At 42.2% G+C, this 9723-nt stretch overlaps 1 protein-coding gene across 1 annotated transcript in view; it reads right to left on the bottom strand.

Moving 5' to 3' along the window:
• Positions 1-305: 305 nt before the first annotated feature.
• LOC139672077 (protocadherin Fat 4-like) overlaps positions 306-9723 on the bottom strand; it is a 127500-nt gene continuing 118082 nt past the window's right edge. The window contains exons 16-17 of the mRNA XM_071555559.1: positions 5816-6077; positions 306-3745 (exon numbers count right to left, since the gene is read on the bottom strand). Coding sequence (XP_071411660.1) covers positions 1866-3745; positions 5816-6077 — 2142 coding nt within the window. The 3' untranslated portion in view covers positions 306-1865. The remainder of the gene's footprint in view (positions 3746-5815; positions 6078-9723) is intronic.

Here is a 9723-nt window from a genome sequence, read left to right as displayed (position 1 = left end):
GTAAAATCAATCCCTTTGCGAGGAACAACCCTACTGGACTCAGCAGGACTTCAAGAAGTGCACTGGGATCATGCTGCCCCTGTGCTGGGAGATTAAATTAATGTCCACAGTGTTGCTAGTGCTGCCCTCACTATGAATGAACTCCAACTGGGTAATTTTACATCATCACCTTGCTTCTCAAAGTCTGTTTTCTGGATAAAAGGCTTATGTATCTTAAAAAGCTTTTAACTTAAACCCCAGAAGTGAAGATGGAGGAGTGAAAATTAGAGAGAGAAAAAAGACAAAAGGTTTCCACTAACACACACTAAAGATTTTAAATAAATATTTTAATTCTATTATTGGCATTTACAGGTAGAAAGCATACAGTATGTTACAATTTTATCAAAATGTGAAAAATATGGATGTTACATAAGTAACAAATGTAAAAAAAGTATTTTTCTTACCTTCCCTGAAAGTAAGAAAACTATTCAGCATAGGAAAATATTGATATAAAAACACGGCTTAGGTAAAAAAAAAAAAAAAGAAATTGAAGTTTTTACACAGTACAATATGTTCATCAGATCTGCATGAAGATGTAAAGACTTTGTGGGTTCTATTTTACCTAAACACTTTAGGGAATCAGGGGCAACTGGTAAGCTACATTAATGAATCTACAAGTAGTTTTCCCTCATATCCGCTCCAAAATGCTAGAGTGCAGTAATTTTCTATACAATAAATAATTCTTCAATGTTTCCATCATAGAAAATCATAGAATGCAGAAAATGCCACTCCAAGGTCACAAAGGCTAGGCAGTGCTTTAATAATGATTATGATAATACTTATTATAGTGCTTTATAATGTCAAAGCACTTCAGATGAGTCAAACTAATTAGTCCTCACAACACCCTTGTGAGGTAGGGGAGTAAGTGTTGTTCCTACCTTTCCATAATACAGATGGGAAAATGGCATGGGGGAGAAGCACAGACAGCAGCAGCAGCACAGCCGAGATGAGAGGCCAAGAGATGTAGGAATTGAGAGGTTTTTTCCCTCACTCCTGCTGTTGTGAGCCCGGGTGCTGGGCTGGGCTGACAAATGCCCACCACGCCCCTCCCAATGGAAGAACTGAGGGGGGCAGGAAGGGACCAGGGTTAAGTGAACATCCCCAAAGATTCATAGAGATTCAGAAGCTCTCACACAATTTTGTCAAAAAAACCAACCAACCAACCAAAAAAAAAAACTTGAAACAAACAAATAAACGGACTAAAAAGAGAAAAAACCTCCTAAAGTGCTGACTGGCTTGAGCTGCTTCTAGCACCTCTTGTATGGAATAAGACTTACAGCACTGTTGCCAGCAATTATTCAAGCTGCTTTCATCCATAAAGTTACATGTGAGCAACTGCAGGATATGGTAAGTACGTTTTCTGAGACAACTTACTACTGTAATTCCTTCATTTACCATCTTTCTTCCACGTGGTTTGTAAGGAAAATTAAATCCTCAATACTTGCATCATAAAACACGTTAGAAGCTGAAGACAATATGCACATCCTTCACGATTAAAACAAAAAAATCAGTTCATTTTCAGAACAAAGCATTATTAATTTAAGAATCACGAACCAAACAATGGTAAATTGGAAACCCTCCCAAAGGCTGCATGCCGAATATCTGGTTTGCAAATACAATGCATGCAGGAGAAATAAATTCATCCAAGCATAATTAAATTAAAAATGTTTTAAGTCTCTTTCAGCAGCATAATGGTTATTATTTTTAAAGTCTCCTCCAACCAAACTGGCCTGGGGTTCAGATGCTGACCTTGGCTTTTCTACTACCATATAATGGTTTGACCAGTCCCCGTGGCTTTGCACTGTGGCAATACCAGGAGCTAAAACCTATACATATTGTTCTGCTTCCCCCTCCTTGGAAACAGGCTTCGTTGTACCACCTTTGCTGTCTTCACTTGCTGGTATTGCTGCTGCTGCTGCTGCTGTTTTTTCAGGAAGTGATGCCAAATCTTTGAAAACATCCACATAATGCCCAAAACCCGGGCCCCAGTTCAAGAGGTTGTCCCAGTTGAAGCTTCCCGCTTGCTGCCCCAGCTTCATGGGCAGGGAACTCTCCCCAGCCCCAGCTGCCTGTGCCCCCACAGGCGCCCCCTCGCCACGGCGGCCGGGGTAGCGCCGGGGCTTCAGCCTGGAGCCATAGTTGTCCTCATCATCTGCATCAGACTCATTGACCTGGGATAACTTGGGCATCCTAGAGGTGTATGTTACAGGCTTATCCCTGTCATACTCCATCTCTGAGCAGGTGAAGGACTCGTGGGAGTCACTGTCAGAGGAGGACTCGGGTGCAGGAATGCCATCAGCTGGGTTTCTCGTCCGGGACAGAGGCCTTCTGCAGTCCTCCTCTGAAGAGGACCGGCCATGGTCTGCGCTGCAGATGCTGGGGTTTCTGGGGCGAGGGGTGTTCAGTCTCTCCACCTCTTCAATGGACAGCCCCACTGGAGGAACAGTCTCCAGAGGGATCTGCCCGATGGGCTGCTTCAGGCGGCTTCCCGGTCGGGAGCTGTGGCTCGCCATGGTCTGTGGACTTTTACTTCTCCTCCCCAGCCGAGTGGCATAGTTAAAAATGCCAGGCTGGCAGACATCATTGGGCATCTCCAGTGGGCTCCCTTCCCTTATAGCAAGGTGCAGCTCCCTTGCCGGGCTGTGCCTGTAGAATGTTGATGATTTGGAAAAGGGTGCAGGGCTGTGCCGAGACAGGGGGTTGGAAGTAGGGCATGCTGAGTGGCTTAAAGATGTTGTCCTCAAGCCCTGTCCATATGCAGGCTGGTAGGTCAAGCTGCTGGCTCCCAGGGGCATGGGGGACTGCCGTGCAAAGCCCAGAGGGCTGTGCCTCTGAATGGAGAACTTGGGCGTGTGGCTCCGAAACTGCTTGTAGTGTTGGATGATGTCAGCGTCTGACGGGGCGATACTGCTGGCATTGTCAATGTCATAGTGCTCAATCTCGGGCTCGGGGGATGCCAGGGGGGCACTAGGGATTGTTTCTGTGGCATGTGGGATGTCAGTTTCATCATAGATGAGATAAGGGTTTTCTCTTTCAATGATATCAGGTTTCGGGTTCCCTTCAGGCTGCTTCCTGACAGTCATGTCATCACCATAGGGTGGGATGTTGTCAGGGTCATCAAATGCCACGTTCTCACTCCCCTTTTTCTTCTTCTGCTTTGTTTTCTTCTCCTGTTTCGCCCCCTTTGACTTCTTTCCTCGGCACTGGTTGCAGAGGATGAGGCTGAGGACCAGCAGTGCCAGGACTGTTGCGCAGCTGCCCACAATAGCCGGCACGGCCCAGAGAGGCAGGGACAACTCAGTGGGGTGTAGGGATGGCAGGCAGATGTGGCCACCATTAATCCCCGCTTTGCATTCATGACCAGGGGCACACGAGACCCCCAGGCATGCCACCACCGTCTCACACGTCCGTCCTGCATAAGCCTCAGGGCAGCTGCAGGTGAAGCCAGTGTGCGCCGTGGGCTCGCAGCTGCCTCCATTCTGGCAGGGACTGGATGCACAGGCACCTGGCGGGACACACTGGTAGGCGTACCACTGGTTAATGCACATCAGCTCGCCCCAGCAGGGACTGCTGGCACAGACATTGGGGCCACGGCAGCCGATCTTCACCGAGGAGTCTGTTTTGGAGAGAGTGGCGAGGCTGTGCTTGCCAGCAAAGGGAAGACTCTCCCCGCCGTACTTGATGTAGGAAATACAGCCATCGAAGCCTAGGAAAAAAAGCAACAGTAATGTCAGGACCTGAAGACTGAGCATGCACTGTCAACAGCACAGTACAGGCTCCATTGTTCAGTAAAGAAGACAAGAATTCAAATGGTTACCATAGGAAAACATCTACTCTAACAGTACTTAATGTCTTTAAATTGAATTTGAACAAATATGCCTTCTAATGACTTCATTCAATATACTGAAATGCTTTTGTTTCCTAATTTTCCCATATTTCCAAAACTTCTTATCATCCCACAGAGAAACCTGTGCACAGCTGGCTCAGCTGTGCTAACACCAAACATTATCTGGATTTGCATACTGCATGTCAGCTAAACCTCCTGCCTTACCATCCCCTAAATTCATGACAATACTTTTACATGTCTGAATCTTGAGTGCCTTTTTCCCAAACCTTCCCTACCTCAGTTGCTACCCTACAAGAGGATTCAGTGCTGTGAGAGCCCAGGGAGATGGAATTATCCCCAGGCTCTGTGCAGTGGTTGCATGTGAGGTTGCAGGAAAATCCAGCCTTTTGCCAGTGTAATAATTCTCTGTGTTCCCCAGACTTAATCCTTTCTTCAAGGGTCTTAAGTCAGTGCAACCTTATGCAGATCTCTGCTTGGAGCTGTGGCAAAATGGTACACAGAGATGAGTACCACAGGTTTACTGTCATGAAATAGCAAACATACTTGAGTCATATGAGATGATGTTAAAAGTTCATAATCTTCAGGATTCAAGATTTGGGTTCAGAAGGGACCTCAAGCAAAAGTGATGATCACCTTGCTGCATGTTTGGAGGTCCCTTGGGGAATTTATCAGGTCTACTCAGGTTTGAAAATGTTATTGGACACATCAGCTTCACAGCCCTGGAACTGTCACCCATGTATGTTTTCGTCTGCCTTTAACAGTACTGCAGATATTTTTGACTCTGAGTTCATGGAGAGTTTTATACACCCCCTTATAAATCCTTGGTATGTTGTACACAATGTAATCCAATATTAAAATAAAATCATATGAATAAGAGATTTTGGATTGTGTGTTCTTAATGGAAGCCAGACATTCCTAATTTGTCTGCCACAGTGTTGGGCAGTGGTGAGAAGTTAATGTCCTCTATTTTCTTTGTTCCAGCTTTCTTACAAGCCTTTGCTATTTCCATGCACACACTGCTCATAAAACATACATGTAAAAAGGATAAAGGTCAGCACACCATCCATACAATTTCATACCATATTTCATACAAATTCACAATACACAAGTGTAAAGTGTGAATTTGCTCCACTCGAAAATACTTTATCTGGTCACAAATCATGAGGCCAGGAATGTTTTTCAATACAAAAACTCTGTGAAACCTACATCTGCATTGTCTGGAGTATCTCACACTTTGCAGCTAAAAATCACTTCCATCTTTACTTAGCACTGGGGGAATGATATCAAGTATGTGTTATCTACTTCTTTTGCCAGGATTTAAGACAGTTGCTTTAACTCAAGGGAGACTGATTTACTTCTTAACAGCTAGATGTTGGTCAGAGGGTATTGTCCTTGGTTTTTGCTGCCCAGAAATAAATCCTATTCTTCATTTAACAGCAGGATAAAGCACAAGGAAGTCAGAGTTTCAGAAAATATTTTAATCATATTAATAACAGAATAAATCCTGCTGTACTTACCAAACCCCTACAGAGACAAAGTTTCCATTTAGCATTTGTGCCCAAATGAAAGATTTGCCTTGATTTTCCAAATTCTGATGCAAGTAAAGACTAGATCCTTTCTTCTCCATTAAGATAACAAAATTATAGCAACTGATGTACAGACAAGCAATGAAAGCCACCTCCCCATCTCCAAAAAGACCTGCAGATGGAGTGCCTGCTTTTGGAAACAAGTCTACAGTGCATATGGAAGGAACAAAGTCTCTAATCCTTATTCATTCCATTTGCAGTTTTCCTGGCAAAGGACGGATGTATACTAATTACTGATGAAGAATTACAGTACTCTAGGTAACCTTAAAGCAAACAGAGACTCTTTGTCTGTTCAAATGTGCTTAGGTGCACTATATTAAAAAAATAAGACAAAAAAAATTACCTGCAACTGCGCTCTTGAAAGGTTGGCTTGATGGAATTCCTCCCAAAGAAATGGTGAGAACATTTAGCCCCCCAAAGTCTTGGGTGGCATGGAGAATGTCTCGGCTATGGGTCTTGTCAACTGACAGGACAGTGGCAGACCCATTCTTCTCGAGGAGGACCGAATGCCACTGACCATCTGCTGCGTACACTTCGGGGATGTTCCGTTCCACTTTCCCAGCAACTCCAGCGTCGGATATGTAATGAACTTTCCCACCTTTTATCTGATCAGAAGAATACATAAAGCATAATTTTAAAATGATATCACATAGCAACTCCTACACACACATAACCAATGTGATGCCTATTCAGTAAAGCTACAGTAACATGTGGCTTTGTTGTAATAGAAAGCCAAGATGTACTTTTCTCCAAAATGTTGTTATGTACTAAAAATATATTAATCATTTAGTACTAAAAATTTGGCCAGAATTAAATATGTTGTAGAAACCACTGCAGAAATATCAGATCTACATTTTACAGCTGCCATCTAGTCATTCCTTGGCTAATCTCACAAGAGAAAAACCTATCGAGAACCGAGCTATAGAACATGCACATGACAACACATTTTAACCAATAAAATAATAATTCTTTCTTCTCCTTCAATGCAAGTATGGAAAATGCTCTGCAGAGTAAACAGATGTTTTCCTTGCCCAAAAAACTTGCATCTAGTTTTCATTATGACACAATAGGAATGTATAAGGCATGGCCAGGCTTGAGCAAGAGTCCCATGTCATATCTGGTTTTTATGCTAATTTGTATTTTGCAGAAAAAGGTTTGTATTTCAGAAAACCTCCTGTAAAGCTGCAAAGTGACTTATTTTGAGCCAATTTTCAAGTGGTGCTTACTTGAGCAAACTGCTTTAAAACTTGTGAGCTGTCAAGAAAAAAAAATAGAAGAACATTTTGGCTTTTCCTCTAGGAATGACACCTTGCAATTCTACTGAATCATGAGATGCAGGATTTCAAACCTCTTACTATGATCCCAAAATGAGATCAGTGCAAATTCTGCTTTTAAGATATAGGAGCTTAAAAAGAATCCCTAAAATCCAAGCCTGCCAGTTTCTCAAATACTGCATAAATTTGAGTATGTCAGCTGACCTCCTAAGGGTGTACGGAATTGTGTAAGCTCATATGGGGTGGTTCTGAAACTTATTGCAAGTTTCCTTCCATACTCTGCATGCTAAATAAAACAACTGTTTTCCACTTCGTGCTTCTCACTGCAGCTTTGTCAGTCCAGAGCGTGCACACACAGAGTCCAGCAAAGGTTGAAGGCCCAGGTTTGCTGAAAGCTCTCAAAGCGTTGCATCCTTTGTTCCAGGAAAAATAATGTTCACCTGGGAAGAACTGTGAGGTGACACACTGGCTACAAGAATGCTGCTCTCGTTTCCAGAAACTGTTAAATGTTCTGGATTTACTTCTTCAGTGATGCAAGCTGAGCACTTTGTTCATACGCTTCTGAGCACTTTGTTCATGCACTTCAGCTTTAATACAGCTGTAAGACCACGCTCATGTCTTGGCAGCAGCCTGAATTAATGCATCTAGCATGTATTCATTTATGAATGCAATAATTTGGATTATTTGAAAATGGATTGTTTGAGGGCCTCTTTGACAAAACTGCCCTTGGAGACAGGATGCTTTTGTTACTGGCATACACAAGTGGCAAATGTCTCAACTATCACACAGCTCAAAGAAAATCCCATATTTCGAAATGCAGCCACAAAGACTATTATAACATATTGGTTCATTAGTCTTGTCTTTTGTGCTCCATAAAAATACCTCCTTGTATTTTGGTCTTTATGTAAAAAGAACCAAATATACCATATCAGACAGTACCCTCCAATCTTAAGGGAAGACTGAGCACAGAATGGTAACTTTTAATTTCAATTTAGGAAAGAACTGTAGCATTATTTACTTGATATTTTCCTTACTGATTTGTGCCTTTTCCACTATTTCTGCTTCTTTAAAATTGCATGTGACTAACGCTAACAGACTCATAAATAACGTGATGGGATTTGGAAAAGAAAATTTCCAGAGACAAGACTTGTCCATAACTTCTTCAACCGGGAAAAAATCAGGAATGTTCTTCTTGGTTCCTTGAAGCAGAACACATTTCTAAATTTGAAGCAAATGCTGAAGCTGACAGGATTGAGTAACACCCATTTCTGGGTTTTATTTAAATAGCTGAACAACTGAAAAGTAAAATATAATGAAAAGAATGAACCACTAAAGCAAAAAATATTCCCAACTACAAGGACGATTCAACTTACTAACATTCCGAGTCCCATTTACGGAACGAATAGTTTTTCATTTGTCTTAAAACTGAGCACTAGCATTCATGGATTTATAGCTCATTGAATGAGATCTCATTTAAAAGGGTTATGTTCTGATTAATTTCTGCAACTTGATATGTGCATAGAGCCTAGAATGGTTTGGGTTGGAAGAGACCTTGAAGATCACCTAGTTCCAATGCTTCTGCCATGGGCAGGAACACCTTTTGCTAGACCAGGTTACTCAGAGCCCCATCCAATCTGGCCTTGAACACTTCCAGGGATGGGACATCCACAACTTCTTGGGGTAACCTGTGCCAGGGCCTCACTACCCTCACATATGAGTATGTCAGCTGTAACCTGTAATCAACATTTTCTACCTCTCCAACTCATAGATCTTAGAGCTCCATTATGCTAATTTAATCTGATTTCAGATGAGATTTTCAGATAAGGCAAGACAGGCAATTTCACCTTTAACCTGCTATATTCATCCCATTATTACTAATTGAATTACTCGCAATGTGTATTTTTAGGAAAATAAACTGTGACAAGCAGCTTTTGTAATAAGGAATCCCCTACCTTCTTCCTTGTTGTGGGTTTTGGAGGAGGCATTTTCTATCTGAATTTGACCACTATTAATGTATCCTGCAAAGGTTTGTTTGTTCCTTTTAAGGATCCTATTAAGGATCCTTTTATATCCTAAAGCTGTCTCCTGGGTTCTTTGGGTTAAGTTTACATCCATCATTTAGTGACTCAGCCACTCACAGACTCAGGGGGTCTCATTTGTTACCACTTTTCTGATTTTACCACAATCCCAGCTACACCAAAACCAATTAACTCCTACAGGAAAAATGTGGAGGTACAGAAGAAGCCACAGGACTTGTAGCTTTACCGTAGCACAATTTAATATTAAAAAAAACATGGCAGATTTTCCCTGAGTGCTAATACTGTGGATAACAAGCGTATTAGAAGATCCAAAAATCAAGCTATAAAATTGTCTGTTTTGAAGACTGACAAGAGCTGTAAAGAGAAGTCCCTAAAGCTCAACTTCTGCACCAGGAGTAGCCTGAGATGTCATGGACACATTCATTTGGGTTGGCTTCACTGGCATCTTGGGCCACCACTGAGGGAAGTACTCATCGTGATACTTACTCTGGGTGTAGAAGCCACACTGTACTAACTCCAGCTAAATTACTATAGTTTTACTAACTAGCATCATCTGGGATTTTTTTGGCAATGACTGCCACACTGATGTTACCTCTTCTTCCTCAAACTTCTGCATCTGTTACTAGGCAAACCTCTGCTCTTTGCCCTTACACAGCTGGGTCTGGGACTTGACACTCTTGGCTTGCTTGTATAACTTCACCAATATTAACAATAATCAGGGTGTTTGCATAAACACAGCACTAGTGCTTTCAGCCAGGAAAGGCAATTCTCTCCCTCTTTAATGCTTATAGAGCTCACCTAGCAAATTCTACTAGGGAGGAAAAGGTTTTTCTCTCCAAAACTCAGAATAATGAGATCTTATCTGATAAAATGACTGAGGTAGAAACTTCCTATGAAATGATGTGGTAAAAGCATATGACAGGGAAGCAGTGCAGACT

The sequence above is a fragment of the Pithys albifrons genome, chromosome 5, assembly GCF_047495875.1.
Source record: "Pithys albifrons albifrons isolate INPA30051 chromosome 5, PitAlb_v1, whole genome shotgun sequence".
NCBI classification, from domain to species: Eukaryota; Metazoa; Chordata; class Aves; order Passeriformes; family Thamnophilidae; genus Pithys; species Pithys albifrons.
This window is presented reverse-complemented; position numbering and strand designations above follow the sequence as displayed.